The sequence below is a fragment of the Hakea prostrata genome, chromosome 1 (genome assembly GCF_041222555.1).
Source record: "Hakea prostrata isolate BN-2017 chromosome 1, UWA_Hpros_2, whole genome shotgun sequence".
Taxonomy (NCBI): domain Eukaryota; kingdom Viridiplantae; phylum Streptophyta; class Magnoliopsida; order Proteales; family Proteaceae; genus Hakea; species Hakea prostrata.
In genome coordinates, this window is record NC_142600.1 from 11,197,925 (window position 1) to 11,213,503 (window position 15,579).

At 40.9% G+C, this 15,579-nt stretch overlaps 2 protein-coding genes across 3 annotated transcripts; one reads left to right on the forward strand and one right to left on the reverse strand.

The window, feature by feature from the left end:
- The first annotated feature begins 691 nt into the window (after positions 1-691).
- LOC149027459 (putative UDP-glucuronate:xylan alpha-glucuronosyltransferase 3) lies at positions 692-11,687 on the forward strand. Of its 2 annotated transcripts, XM_089162705.1 has the most exons (5): positions 692-1,004; positions 1,462-1,559; positions 5,747-5,956; positions 6,793-7,436; positions 10,286-11,686. In XM_089162705.1, exons 2-5 carry the CDS (start codon positions 1,495-1,497, stop codon positions 11,320-11,322), a joined length of 1,956 nt encoding a protein of 651 aa, XP_089018831.1. In that variant the 5' UTR covers positions 692-1,004; positions 1,462-1,494; the 3' UTR covers positions 11,323-11,686. The 2 variants fall into 2 exon arrangements, with proteins under 2 accessions (XP_089018831.1, XP_089018828.1); XM_089162702.1 differs by lacking the exon at positions 692-1,004 and having other exon boundaries at positions 10,286-11,687.
- A 416-nt stretch (positions 11,688-12,103) lies between these two features.
- LOC149027460 (putative pectinesterase/pectinesterase inhibitor 51) lies at positions 12,104-15,134 on the reverse strand. Its single transcript, XM_089162710.1, has 2 exons — positions 13,698-15,134; positions 12,104-13,352 (listed from the first exon to the last, which is right to left on the reverse strand). The coding sequence occupies exons 1-2, from the start codon at positions 14,734-14,736 to the stop codon at positions 12,667-12,669; spliced, it is 1,725 nt and encodes a 574-aa protein (XP_089018836.1). The 5' UTR covers positions 14,737-15,134; the 3' UTR covers positions 12,104-12,666.
- Between the last annotated feature and the right edge of the window lie 445 nt (positions 15,135-15,579).

A 15,579-nucleotide genomic window follows, 5' to 3' on the forward strand; every position in this document is an offset into this window, starting at 1 on the left:
TTATTATTTTTACATTGAGTTAAAATGTAAACGTAACTTATCATGAGATAAAATTATTACCAAATAATCACATGGCAAAATAAACTTTAAAAAGTTCCAATGATTAAGAAGAAAAAGTACATGCATCCATACATGGAACTGTATTTAATTGAATTAAATTGAAAAAAATTCGGACGGAAGAAAAATTAAGTTATAAGACTCCTCATTTAATTAAGGAAATTAGTCTCCAGCTTTTTTGAGATTTAATTAAAATTTTATTTTTTCAAAAAGCAGTGTCAGGTCTTGACGACGAATTATATATATATATATATATATATATATATATATTTAATTTTAATTTGCCCAGAATTTTTATATACCAGAATTATGGTTAGCATATCTGTGAATGATTTGAAGAAATTCTGAGTTCACAAACATGATAGACCAAATCGGAATTTACAACCGTGGCCTTGTTATTAATGAAGAACAAGTTTCAAGAGTGTTGCAGACGATCGTAATTTCTGTTATAAATAGTAACAGTAGAACAATTTTGTTTACCAAGAAAGAAAGAAAAAAAAAAAAACTGTACAACAATTTTGGATTGTATAAATAAAAAATAAAATTTATATCCAAAAAAAAAAAAATAATAACAAAACAAAAAAGTTGCCTATTTTGCCCGTTTTTCTTTATTTCATTTCTTGGTCACCAAACGCATCCGTAGGAATGAGACAGCTAACAAATTCAGTCAACAATAAGCTTCCATTTGCTTTCCTTCTTACTTCCAGGCTCCAGCTCGCTGCTTGCGAAATATTGACTCTGGTCCAATTCGCGTGATTCGTTTTACTTGATTTAAGCCGCCTTCTCACCATTCTCTTTATTTGATTTAGGCGACACAGATTTCGCCCAAAAAATACTTCAAAATTTCCAATTCCGCCTGAAACTCTTTCTTTCTTGAGAGGTTACTGAGAGAGAGGCAGTGTCGAGGCGGCAGGGGTGGAGGGGGAGAAAGATATCAAAATTCATAGGTTTGCTTCTGAACATTTCTCTGAAGTTCGTCTGCAATCTGGATATCCGTTAGATCTCATATTTCTGTCGTGTCGGCGGGACGGTTTCTTCCTTGTAACTACTGTCTTCATCCTCAATGTGGATGTGTGCCTCGTTGATTCATCAAGGGCTCTTGTTAATTTATTTGCTTTTTAGTTGCCTTGATTTTGTACTCATAACGTTTTATTTAACTCGTCTAATTTGGTTTTATGACTTCATTGACTTTGTTCTTATGGTATTCCAATTTTCCAATTTGGCCTTCTTCTCAATTATTTTATTATTGTTCTGCGGTACTCTCTCTCTTTACTCTTCCGTTGCCATCTTCTCAGGGTACTCTTCTGAGCTGAATTTTCTGCATTAAGTTTGCCGAGTCGATTGTGCTTCCCAATTCTCTACGATATCTTTATTTATTATCAACTCAGTCTGGTTTATTTTCAGATGTTGCCTTCCCCTGCTGCAAATTAGTCTGAGATGAGAGGAGCGATTGGTACCTCGCCTAGTCCAATTGAGGCGAGACACAGACTATCCGGTACAACGTGAGTTTATCTATACATCCTTTGTGTAATTTAAAAAACAATATAGACAATAAAAAGAGTCTTCTTTAGTTCCGTTGTTTATGATCTCGGTGTTCATATGAGTCGTTGGACTAGTTGTACTGTGGTGGATGGACCATGACTTTTTTTTTTTTTTTTTTTTAATTAGAAAAGCTTATTGTAGGTTTGATAAGAATGTGATGATCTATTTATCTAATGGAGGGCTCACTCAGGTCCCTTCCTGATATTGATGTTTACTGGGACCTGTGTTCTCCACCAACTGATTGATAATGGGGGATTTCGTTGTGGATGAGTGGGTCATAAGATCATGCCGTGTACTTACTTTTCATTATTGTTTGCGTTCAAGATCCTGGTGCTTCCGTCCAAGTAGTTTCTTTTGTATCAGTTCCTTTGTTTACAGCAACAGATTTCAGGAGCAGAACAGAGTAATTTTATACAACTTCACCCAGCTTGTCAGATTGCTTTTAGACCAAGAAATTTAGATCAAACTGGTGTACAGAAGGTGATAGAAACACAGATGGAACTTTCTATATTAAATTGAAAGCAGAGGGTTTCCGACACCACAATTATGAGTGGAGTTTCCCACACTGCACCTCTCTGGTGCTGGTTATTGACTGGAGGACCCAAAATATCATGGAGGGGAGACAGCTTCAATAATGTCAGGGGCATGGTAACACTTCCCCACACTGATGGCATGGGGATTTCTTGTTCCTAAATTGAGTAAGTCGTAGGAGGAAATTCTCCAAGCATACCATTTATAGATAGAAATATATTAATGAAATAGTTCTCGGTTTGGGTATTGGTTAGTATTGACTCTTCAATCTGGTGGTGCTGTTGCCTAGATAAGATTTTGACTGCAACCCATTAAAAGAGGAAATCAGAATCTTCGTGTAACTTACCTCCAAAATTTGTTATCTTGCAACATACGTCTTTCTTCTTCAAGAATATTTCTGTTCCTTCAACCTCCACCTGCATTCTGCTTGTTGTAAATGGAACAAGGTATAAACTGTAAAGAGGGTACATTAGCATTGCCAACGCACTGGGTTTTTCCCCCCCCCTCTCTTCTCTTTTAGGTGGGGGCCTGCTGTCATAATTAGCTTGGAGTGAAATTTTTTGACATGTAAGAGCTTTGGCTCCCTTCTTCTAAAGAAAATAGAAGAAGATTGTTTAGTTTGTGTGCTTCATGAATGGATATGAAAAGAAGGAAAATGCATTACAGGAAAAAGAACCGTAACCTAAAAATATTTCCCTACACATTTAACTGACTCCATAAGCATTTGTATATCTGATGATTTTAAAACACAGAGATCACTCATGAAGAATGGATTTTATGGTAATAGAGGAGTAAGCTTGGGGTATTTTAGCTAAAATGTTTCTGACCTTATTGACCATAACCCTGACCTCAAGATGATGCCTGGTTGGGTTTGAGCAGGAAATTCCAGGATGCTCTTGATGTGAAACTAGGCAATATCTAATCATAGCCTTGATGAATTTACAAATGGGATTCAAAACTGAACACCACATGTTTAAACCAAATTTAAGTTGAACTTTAGCTGAAATTTGATCTGGTCATAACATGAGTGGTTACCCAGTTGACCTGCCTCGTTTCCATCCGTACTTTCTGGTAATGTCAGAAAGATAATAATTTGGGGACAATAGAATCTAATAGAAAATAGAAACTACTAGTCTTTATAATTCTTCTAGTGCTTGATCTTCTTCCTTTATATTTGTTCAGTTGATGTAGGTGCAAGAATAAACACAATGTTGATGATTCAGTTTCTGGCTGAAGATGTTGAGATTGATGAGTTTCAAAACCAGGAAGATAAAACAAGGGCAAACGGTGAAAGTAAATTAAGAGTGGTCAAATAGGTGATTGGTCGAGGAAAATTGCTTTGGCACATTTCATCAGGTAAAACAAAGGTCATGGGAATTCCTATGAGGAGGCATATGGTGCATATTAGAGAAGCTAGAAGAACAAGGGTTGTGAAGAAGTGCCATATAAATAAACTTGGTGTTGCAGAGATGAGGATATTAGATGGATAAGTGGGAAAACTGTGAAGGATAATGTAATGAACAATTATATTAGAGCTGGGTTAGGACTTAGGAGTAAAAGAAGGGTGAACCCGATGGCAAAGGCTTTCGTACAGGTAGAATTGGGATTTTTTTTTTTTTGGGGGGGGGGGGGGGGCATAGTTTCCCTAAACAGCCTTACCCGGGCAATTTTTGTTCGGAGGCTCTTTTGATGCCTTGACCCCAAGCACCAAGTGATAATAAATTTAGAGGAGGTCACTGGAGGTGGTATAGCCATTTGCAATGGAGGACATTAGGGTGCTCAGTCCGGAGCTACAAGGTCACAAATTAGGGATCCGAGGGGCAGGCCCAATATAACCTTAGGAAAAGTGATGAAGAAAGACATGCATAGGTTAGGCTTTCTCCTAGTATCAACAAATAGAGCTGATTATAGGGAAATCATGGTCCATGAGGTCATCTCAGTTTAGTTGGTCTTTGCTGACATGATGATGTATTTGTGTTCACACATCCTTGAAACCTATGATAGAATTTTAGGCAGTAGAGAAGCGGTTGTTGCAAAGAAGGGTCAGTTCCCTAGAGTTTGTATTGATGTATGTGTTTTCACTCTCACCTTTTTCTTACTTTTTATCTTCTTGGCATCCATTTAGTTGTGGATGTTGTTGTTGTGGAAGAACAAGGGTAGAGTGTGTAGACTGGAAATAACCTGTTGTGAAGTGGTGGGAGTAGATATTGATTGGAATGATTGGCCACTACTATGATTTCAAAATAGAGTTGAACAGAAAGCAGGATTCTTAGGGCTCTTATCTGAGATAGGGCGTAGTGGAGTTTGTTGAATTGAGAGATATTCTGTAAGTTGTGCTGAAGCCCTGTAGCAAGAGGGTTTGCTTTGTATCTCTATTTTCATGATTTCATCCTTCCTTTGACATTTCTTTGTGTTAAAAAGACCATTGCGATGGAAGTTACTGGCTGTTATTATATAGTCCAAAATGACTTCCCTTCTTATTTTATGCTCCATGGGATCTTGAAGGCAGTTCTTTTGCGTGGACAACTAATCATATAAGAGCCTAGTGCTTGACCATCTATTTTGTTGGAGTCATACTTTGCTCAATGTTTATCCTCTCTTTCTCTTTTTAACTTAGACTGGTTTATCATGTGCTTTAAAACTGTCCTTTTGCTAGGAGGTCTGGGAATGTTTTTCCACTAACACAAGGTTTTCTGGGTTCCTCCAGAAATATCATCACTTTATAGATTGTTGGATGCTGAACCTTTTGTGTTTAAATTTCTTTTATCAGTGTTTGTATATGCTGGACCTTTGAGCTTTTTGTAAAGCCCTTGCCGTTTTCACTCCTTGTACCATATACAAGGCTCTTTTTCCTCCTTACCAGATTATCAGTATAGAGCTTTTAATTTACCCAAAAGAATTATTGGCTGAGGTTCCAAGGGACAGGTTGGTTCTTTTACTTTTCGCATCAGTTCTTTTTTTCTTTCCTTTATTTTATTATTATTATTATTATTATTATTATTATTTTTTTGGGGGGGGGGGGGGGAGGAGTAATCCTAGAGGTTTCACGTTACTGGCATTGCAAGGTATCCCATGATAGAGGAAATGGTTGATGTGGTACCGATGGATCTTAAGGTTCAATTTATAAAAAGATCACATGGCCCAAGTTAGACTTGAATGTGTTACTCCTCTGGCTGTTTCAGATAGTAAGATAAGGAAATATGAGTAAGAATATACTATACCACTGAATGGAAAAACTATTTACTGTTACTCCAGCATTTGGTTTTGGTTTTGGTTATGGTTATGGTTAGTTTTCAGTGGTTCAGCATCTTGCATGTCAATTGAGTATTTCATGTTGCACATTCTACTGAGATTTCTATTTGACAGATAGGAAGGGTTGTTGTCATTCATAGGGAAATGCTATATCTTGATATGCCCTTGCAATGTTGTTGATAGTAACTAAATGATATGTTCTTTTTGATAAAAGTATCTAACCATGTCATTTGCTTTCCTGCATTACACATCATTTTTATTCACAACCCCCCCCCCCCCTCTCTCTGTTCTATTGTATTTTTTCTCTCATTTCCCTCTTACCTCATTTGCCACTGATTTATATTTGGATGCTTGCTTGCTCCAGTGATGACACAAATAAGAGAAGGTCTATAAGAAATAAAGATTTGAAAGACATTGAGAAGCCCTTCCACAATCCTGTCCAAGATTGGAGTTTGAACTGCAAGTTTTTATCTTTGAAACTTCTCCTGGTTCTCATTATATGTGGCACTTTTTTAACTCTCCTCCTCTCGCCAGCATTATATAGTGTTGATCATCTATCAAACTCTGGTTCTCGGTATGATTTATTTCCTTCTTCTTTCTCATACTTGTTAATCTAGCTGGTGTTCTTCATTTGTTTCTCTTTCTTCGAAAAGAAAAAGAACATTGTTAGACCATGTATCATGTCGGAATGAATACAAAGGTGGGACTCTGGTTTCAAGGATCAAATTTGATCCGTCAAACTGCCAGAATGCTTTGTTGACTTATCTGGTTTGTCACATGTAGTGTATTGACCAATTGGTACTATGTGTGGAGGCTTTTTCCTCAGTAGATTGGTCAATGCACACCAATATGCATGACTAGGGTTTCGATAGTAATTAAAAAATATTTTAGTTTTCGTGGGATCTACAATTCTACATTGACCTTCTCGGCCATAATAATTGACAGGATTGGTTGATTGTGATCATCCAACTATTGGTAGATTCATTTTTTAATGTCAACACATTTTGATTCTTCACTAAGAGAACATCATATATTGGACCCAACAAATGCTCAAGTGCATTATGCTGCTGTCCATGTAAGTTATGGGAGCCATTCTCCTTGGGGGACCACAGCCCATGCATTTACAGTGGGACAAGTGAGAGGAATCGCAAAAGCATCTTGGTGATTTGAGGCGGTCATTTTACCCACCATTTAGCTTCTTTTTTCTTCCTTGTACAGACCAAAATACATTATTTTATTCCAGAAAAAGAAAGAAAAAAATTTGTTACAACTGCCTTCCTGCTATTAACAGGCCCTGCTTAGCTTTTTGGATCGGGTGTTATTCCATGGAGGCAATTTAGCACTAAACACAAAAGCATTATTCTGACCATTTAAATTTAAAGATATTGAAGTCTAATACTTTTATTGCAGGCCAAGTATTGTAGACAGGTGGATATGGGAGAGGCCCATTGCAGATCCCCGTTATGTATCACATATGCATGCTAACTGGAAACAGATCTCAAAAACCATTGGGAAAGTAGCTGCCAGAAAAGGACTACAGGGAATAGGCCTATTGAATTTCAACAATCATGAGATTGACCATTGGAAGCAACTACTACCTGGGGCTGAGCATGTTGTTGTGAACATGGATCATGTCAGGAAGAGTGTTACTTGGGAGACCTTATACCCAGAATGGATAGATGAGGAAGAAGAATCAGAAGTTCCTGTTTGTCCATCTCTACCTGAACCCAAGGTTCCCAAGAATTTACAGCTTGATCTCATTGCTGTCAAGCTTCCCTGCCGCAAGAACTCTAGTAGTAATTGGTCGAGAGATGTTGCTCGGTTGCATTTGCAGCTTGCAGCTGCCAGGCTTGCTGTCGCTGCTAAAGCCAACCATCCTGTGTACGTACTATTTGTGACTGACTGCTTCCCTCTACCAAACCTCTTCAGCTGCAAGGAGCTTGTGGTACATGAAGGGAATGCATGGCTATATAAACCTGATACGGGTACATTGAGACAGAAGCTTCAGCTCCCTGTTGGGTCATGTGAACTTGCAGTTCCACTCAAGGCAAAAGGTCAGTCTTAATCTAAGTATATTTCATTAGTATTCTATCATGTTGTTCATTAATCCTATTAAGTACACTGGGTCCAGTGCCTCCATCTTTAGCCAGTCAACTTCATACACAGACCTAGTGTTTTTTTTTTTGGGTGGGGAGGGGGTTGGGGATTGGTTTTAACTTTAGCTGTAACTCATTAGATGATTATCTGGTTCTTTGTTTTGTTTTGGTGCTTTATCATTTAGTGCCAAACAGTTTGTCTTTGTCACAGTCTAGACTCCTGATTTTACTTTTCACTCTGCCTGAGTAGAATCCAATTCCCAGTTTCCCACAGCAACAAATCTAGTCTCGGTGATAGGTGCAAGGACGTATAACTGTTCTGAGACAAGTGCCTGGGTCACTGGACTTCCAATTCTATGGACTTTGAAAGTTGCAGTCCTAGGAGTTGACTCCTGTATCATTTAGTGAAAGAGGTCAATATTTAAGAATAATCAAGCATTGTAATAGATCCTTTCTCCGATGAGTTGCTGACTTCTGAAAATCTACTCTTAGACAGTCCCCAATCTTGAACCCTACTTGAAACCGAGTGGCACTTTCAAAATTACTTATTACCAAAATTAGGTTTTATAACCTGCCTGATTTTTTTTTACTCCAAAGCCTGAAATGTTTCTTTTTAAATTTAGATTTAAATTTGAGTGTGTGTGTGTGTGTTTTTTTTTTTTTTTTTTTGGGGGGGGGGGGGGGGGGGGCAGCAACCAGTCAAGAGGGCGACTGGAAAGAGGAGGCTAGATTCCAGGAACTAACAATCAACCTATTCCTCGGAGAGTCCAAAACAAGGGGATGGGAAGAAGATGTAAGCCTAGAAGAAACATCAAAATAGTTGGCATTCCAAATCAAATCTCAGGATTGGGATTTGGAAGTCCATCTTCTCATATTGTGCTCCCACCATAAATGGTGGATGATAACGGGAAAAACGAGCTTACCCACAAAGTCGCAAATCGAGGAGCCAGAGAAATTTCTTAGGATACAATTCCAATCTCGAGCAAAACCAAAGGAACGCCTCGATCTAAGCCAAATGGAAGCAAGGGCTAAGCTTCAGATAGAGTGGGAAAAGGGGCAAGAGAAGAAAAGGTGGTCAAGGTCTTTGGTATCATTCCAACAAAGAATGCAGAAGTCTTGGTCAAGTGCAAATGAAAAAGTTGGCCATTCGGTTTGCACATATTTGGATGGGTAAATCATTTTAAACCTAGGAAGATGTTGATGCTCAAGAAATTATTGAATTGTAGACTAGGTTGTCTCCTCTCTCCTCTGTGGGTAATTAGTTCTCACATAAATTTGGGAAAATCTTCTTGTCACTGCAAAGTGACAAATCATTGTAACCATGAGTTTCACTCTGCCACATGCAAGAGTTGTGAGATAAATCCAACTGCTGGGTATCTTGTGAACGATCTGGATCAACCACATGCCAAAATTCAGCCACAAATTCATTTGTTTCCCCCTCCTTGTAATGGCATATCCTTCCATATATGTCTATGCACTCTCTTTGTAGTCCTGAACTGTTGATGTTTTATTCTGCAATGTGGACAACTATAAGATGACTGAAACTTGACTTATGAAGATGGGAATATGAGGCCTTCTCATCCACATACTGGGGCCGCATGGCAGAAATATTACATGGTTTCAAGAACCAAATCTTGCCAACATGGCGATTACAGGCTAAACCCAACTTATTAACAATGATTAAATCTATAAATGAATAAACTATAATAACTTGGCAGTAATGAACTTAATATTTAAGTTGAAACAAATAGCAAACCTCAACTTAACCTGATGCTCACTAGGAGGTCTCGATTCTGAGCCTCCTGGCTGTTCCTTCCCCCACCTTGCCTATACTTAAACACAAGAGGTAGCTCTGTCAGAAAAGGCCAACACATTATAATTAAGAGTTAATGAGTTCAAAATTTTCTTGGAGCCTAGCTATCAACGGAAAAAAAAAACTTTTAAGTTCTAATTATAATTATAAAGTTTGATGACAGTGAATTTATACTCATTCACCTGGCTTCTAAGTTTACTTCACTTGAGGGCCCTTGAAGTCGAGTCTGAGATTTGAATCAGGGATTTGTGCAGCTGTGCCTCATCTTCCGTATGAGTCCTATATTTGTAAAACAAATGATGTGTTTTCCATGTCCTTGGAAGATGTGAGTGCTCTCATGTATGCAAATGGCTTATGTTTAAAATTTGAATATATTCTGATACTTTGGTTGAATAGACTTAAATCCTAAAATGTTATGGCGAGTTTGGTTAGTGTTAACCGAAAAATATTTAAGGGTACATGGGCCTATGTACTGTGCGAGTTTGGTTAGTGTTTTTCATAGGCTATGTTCTTGTTTTCTTCGATTGTGTGTGTGTTAGTGGTTGTGTTTTTGTGTGTGTGTGGGGGGGGGGGGGGGGGGGGGGTGAGGGGGGGGGGGGGGGATCGTGGACTTATCCACTCGCCATCAATCACAAAGGGGTCAGTATGAATGATTGAGAGAGAGAGTTTGCCGCTATAGAAAGAGGAAAGGATCGAAGTGATAAATTGACTTATCCATCTGATAACATCAAATTACTAAAAATACTAATAAACAAAGGGGTCAGTATGAATGATTGAGCACAAGTAATTAAATATTTTTTAATAGGCCTTGATTTTGGAATCCAATATATTATGGCCCGACATTCAGTGGTTCACACTACATTGTAAAGTTAGGTAGACTGATTACTTCATGTCACCAAGTAACCAGGAATTCAATTTGTCATTAATTGCTATGAATTCGATCAGTTAGGTGTTTCTGGTTACTAATTATTTCAGAATATGTCTGCCAAAACAGAGCGGGCGTATACAGGAAGAATGCATCGGGAAGCATATGCGACAATCTTGCATTCAGCTCATGTATATGTCTGTGGAGCCATTGCTGCAGCCCAGAGCATTCGCATGGTTGGTTCAACCAGGGACTTGGTGATTCTAGTTGATGAGACAATCAGCGAGTATCATAGAGGGGGTCTTGAGGCAGCAGGCTGGAAGATCCGGACAATCCAGAGGATCAGGAATCCAAAAGCAGAACCTGAAGCCTACAATGAGTGGAATTACAGCAAGTTCCGACTATGGCAGCTCACAGACTATGACAAGATCATATTCATTGATGCAGACCTGCTTATACTAAGGAACATTGATTTCTTGTTTGCAATGCCAGAGATCACTGCAACTGGAAACAATGCCACCCTGTTCAACTCTGGTGTGATGGTCATTGAGCCCTCAAATTGCACGTTCAATCTGCTCATGGATCACATCAATGAGATTGAGTCCTACAATGGTGGGGATCAGGGGTACCTAAATGAAATTTTTACATGGTGGCACCGCATCCCAAAACACATGAACTTCCTTAAGCATTTCTGGGTAGGTGATGAGGAGGAGAAGAAAAAGATGAAGACCCATCTTTTTGGAGCTGATCCCCCAATCTTGTATGTCCTCCATTTTCTGGGTCTCAAGCCATGGCTATGTTTTCGTGACTATGACTGCAACTGGAACGTGGACATACTGCAGGAGTTTGCATCTGATGTTGCACACAAGCGATGGTGGAAGGTGCATGATGCAATGCCAGAAAACTTGCAGAAATTTTGCCTGTTGAGGTCCAAGCAGAAAGCTGGACTGGAATGGGATAGGAGGCAAGCTGAGAAGGGAAACTACACTGATGGGCATTGGAAAACTAAGATACGGGATCCCCGTCTCAAAATATGCTTTGAGGATTTTTGCTTCTGGGAGAGTATGCTATGGCACTGGGGTGAGAAAAACTGGACAGACAACTCAACTGTCACCCCAGCTACACCTGCGGTAGCCAAACCGTCCTTCACCAGTACAACTCTGTAAACCATGTCTAGTTCTTGGCTGTTTATGATATTGCAGTCTCTCACGTACTCAAATTTTTTTGCAAATCACATATTTTGTTTGATCAACAATACGATAGAATTGCCACAAGAGGTCAACTCTCCCCACTCTCCCATCATCTTGTATCATGTCAAAAAAGTTTCGAAGTTTTTGCAATTCATTCTTTTATAGGGTATTAAGGAATTCTTTTCTCTGAGATTGATGTACTTGTAATCTGGATAGAATTGATAGTTCTTTGGACTGCGAATTTAAGGATCGTCCGTCCCAAGAACAAGAACTCTTGCTCGATGAGCATTCGTCTTTTAAATGCTTTGATACACCAATATGTTTTCCAGAAAGCATCACTCCCTTAACACCCAGAACCCAAAAAAGAAAATTGAGGGGGAAAAGAAGAAACAGTGGATGGATACAGAAACTGATCAACTCCGTTACAAGAAAAGAAGCGGTGAATGTGGGGGTGGGTGTGATGGAAAGAAACAGTATGGAGACTCGATTGTTGGAATTGGTCAACTCCACTAGAGGGAATCCATTTATTGGGTCGGTGCACCTGCTAAGCAAAGATGAAACAACTCAACAAGTATTAGTGGATGTCCTGTATAGGAAATCCACTTTCAGCAAGAGGCGGGAAGGCGTGCGATGCTTTTCTTTAATCCTGAATGGGAGTCGGTGATAATTTTTATTATGACATTACCCTATGTTGACTAGAATATGAATTCATCAACCCATCCGAGTTGCGTTGCTAGGTGCCTATTTCGTTTATGGGAAAAGGTGGGCACGCCTGCATTTCCCGACATTTTATGATGTTCAAGACTCATGTGCACATAATCAAAACACGCCATCCTCTCTCCCTCCGCTAAAATCCACCAAGCAGCTCGGACACTTTTTTGTTAAATCATTGGAAGGCCTACTGTAATCCAACAATTTAGTTCCCCGTGAACACAAAAAGCTGATCGAATAGGAGATAGTAATATAACAAACCCACTTAGTTACAAAATAAAATAATTAAAAAAAAAAAAAAAAGAGGATCGAAAGGGGGACGACGATACCCAATACCCATGGAATGAAAATTGTTTACAATCACCCGTGATCCCCCATGGCCCCATCACTAGCAGTAACATCTTTATCGGAGGCGACAACGGCAGGTTCAATGGATTGAACGCATCTGAAAACTGAAAGTTGACAAGCCCCCAGCATTAAGTTTGATAATTACTTGATGATGAGTGTGACGTGTGCTGTTTTTCCTTGTTTCACATTGACAATGCTCTCCTCGGTAGAGCACCGTAAACCCCTTCCTTTCTCCCTTTCTCCCTTTCTCCCTTTCTCTGATCAAGAACTCGTTGGTATCCACTCATCCCCTTGAATGAATTTTTGTGGGGAATACGCAGAGACATGCTTCTCCGGTATCTGACTACTCCAATTCACCCTCCCGGTAGCATTTGCACCGGCACCGGAATTCTGGAACTCGCCGTAATAGAGCGTCGACAGGGCAAAGTCCCCGCCCCACGGCAACCAGCCCTGTGGGTTAATGAGGGCTTCCAAATTACAGCGTATGAAGACTGTTCTTGAATACTCCTTCCATGGCCTCCCCAAGAAGTTCTTATGGACCGTGGGCTTACTGTAGTACAACCTCATGTATTCATCAGTTCCATTCACCAGGCAGTTTTGGAAAACGAACCCCGTGGACTGGGCTGGGTCGGTCCGGCCATGGGCTGTCACCGCATTGGTCTCACCCTTCTCCGGCTTAACCTGTCGAGGCCGGATCAGGATGACGGATTCATCAAACACTGCGGCTGAGTTGCCGAAGATGAAGTCGACGTTGCCTTCGATGCGGCACCCCTTGTAATACTGACGCAAGGAATGGGCATAGAGTGTGTCCTGGTTGCCTAGGAGCTCACAGTTCTCCAGGATCGACAGGTCACTGTCCAACCGCAATGCCACGGCTTGATGAGCGTCCGGTCCGGCCGTGTTCTGTATCGTTAGGTCCCGGGCCATAAAACCATCGCCCAAAACCCCTGCATCAATCAATGCACCATCATCGTCATCATGGGTTACAGTTAATACCGGTGTTGGGTTAGGTCATTTTTTGTGGTGATGTGATCGAATTCAGGTGAGGTAATGGTGTAGCGTAGGATCCCCTTTGTATAAAATATATATATATTTCACAGTTAGTGCGGCTATCCGACAACTCCAACATGAGGTGGGCCCCATGGGAAACACTGTCACCGTTATGTGAACTGAAACGCCAACTAAAGACTGTGTTTACCAAAAAAAAAAAAAACTAAATACTCCCTGTCTTTTTATCCTTCTTTTTTTTCTTTCTTTCGGGGTATAAATAAACGCCAAATATTTTTACTTACCGACGGTTGCTGTGTTATAGGTGGTAACGCTCGTGAGGCCCGCGTTCAAGGAGCCCGTAATGACGGTTTTGCCCATACCATCACCTAAAAAGACTAGATTCTTCTTCTCAAGTGGGACCCGTACGATCTCGTCGTACACACCGGCCTTGATACTGATGACAAACTTACGACCCAACTGGCTTTGGCTACTGGGAGCGGCGTCCACCGCTGCCTGCACCGTCTTGTAACAGCCGGAACCCGCCTCCTTACAGACGGTAAGGTCCGGCGACAAACCCCGAGGAAAACCGCCACGGAAGCCGGAGCCTGACCCTGACTCGGCAGGGCCAGCGTCTTCCCAGAAACCGCCTCTTTCCGTCATCGGAGGCCTCCAAGACTCGAGCTTGTCCTGGAAGAGGTCGTAGGAGACCATCATACTGAGAGCGTTGCTGGTGAGCCCAATCAACGAGTCCATGAACGCCATGGTTTGGTTGACGCTTTGGGTATCGTTGACGTACTTGAGGCCCGACCAGCAATCGTACTGGTAAGCGAGGGCCGCGCTCATCCAAGCCCGCGCATCCTTGATCCTGCCACGTGGAAGAACGCCAGCCGCCGATGAGAGCCGGTACTCTGAGTTGTGTAGAACCTCGAGGCAGGTCTTGGCCGCGTTGGAGCGGTTCATGCTGTCGGAAGAGGCGTCCAGTATGGTTTTCACCATAGACTGGGCGGTCTTGAGGTTCTGAGCCGAGACGGACATGGCCGCTTGGACGATCTCGATGGGTTTCGCGTTCTGGGTCAGATTGGATGACCGACTCAAAGAGCCCTCGCATGAATCAGGAAACCGTGTTGCCTTGCAGGCTTGGCGGATGATCTCGGGAGAGGCGATAGGAAATGTCGGACTGGGTTTACGCTTTGGCGGTGGATGGAGTTTTGAGGCGGAGGAGGAGGAGGAGGAGGAGGAGGAGAGGGCGAAGAAGAGGAGTAGGAGGATGGAGATAAGGCAGGCCATGGCGAAATAGATGAAAATGGGGGGTTTAGAGGATTTAATCCTTTTTCTGTGCATGATGAAATGAGAGGAGAGGAGATCAATTTATATCCGAAGACTGAAGGGAAGGCATGGGAATCCGCGAATGGTGGTGAGATTATTGTTATTGGGGCGGTTTTGGAAAGTAATGCTGTTTTGCCGTTATCGAATTAGCAACAGCTACCAGTTGGGGGAAACCTGTGATTCGAATGTGAATGTAGGAGTCACGGGATGCGCAGCGTGGTTTCGACTTTCGACTTTCGAAACGAGGGTTAGTTGATTTCGACGGCATGGCCACTCCTCTGAAAGTGGAGTATACGGTATACCTTAGCTGCGTTAAGCATTCTGTCCAGAATTGGATTTTAAACGTCCGTTTTGTTAAAAAAATTTACATGTTTTATAAAAACAACGGTCGAGATTCGGCCTTGGCAGGGCAGTGCTGCTCATTAACCTTGACTTGCTTTGGCTTTCAAAGTCCATCTAATTCCTAAGATTCAATGAACTGGACAGGTCCAGGTCCAGGTCCAGGTCCGATCCCCTCCTAACCACTTCAATCCCTCTCTAAACTCTGAAAGGATAGAGGGTTTCAGGATATCGCATTGGCATATGTAATACTGATTTCTCATTTTTCTGGTTGAAAGAAGATCATCCAGAAACTGAGTTATTACAAACCTTGGCTTCTAATGTATGTATATGAGTTTCACAGTCACGGATTTGACATATACCAAACCTTCAAAAGCTCAACTGAAAGGCCATTACCGAATTAGTTAAATTACTTCAAAAAAGATCTTGTTTGAAATTGCAAAGTGTCAGTGTTTAAAATCCATATATGTAAATTGAAATTTTTTCTTTACATGTCTGGTAGAAGATACGGATTCATAT

Coding starts and splice junctions, on each gene's coding strand:
- LOC149027459 (XM_089162705.1), top strand. CDS start 1,495: ATGAGAGGAGCGATTGGTACCTCGCCTAGTCCAATTGAGGCGAGACAC. Junction 5,957..6,792: donor CTATCAAACTCTGGTTCTCG/GTATGATTTATT, acceptor CTTTTATTGCAG/GCCAAGTATTGTAGACAGGT. Junction 7,437..10,285: donor AGTTCCACTCAAGGCAAAAG/GTCAGTCTTAAT, acceptor CTGCCAAAACAG/AGCGGGCGTATACAGGAAGA.
- LOC149027460 (XM_089162710.1), bottom strand. CDS start 14,736: ATGCACAGAAAAAGGATTAAATCCTCTAAACCCCCCATTTTCATCTAT. Junction 13,353..13,697: donor CTATAACACAGCAACCGTCG/GTAAGTAAAAAT, acceptor TGATTGATGCAG/GGGTTTTGGGCGATGGTTTT.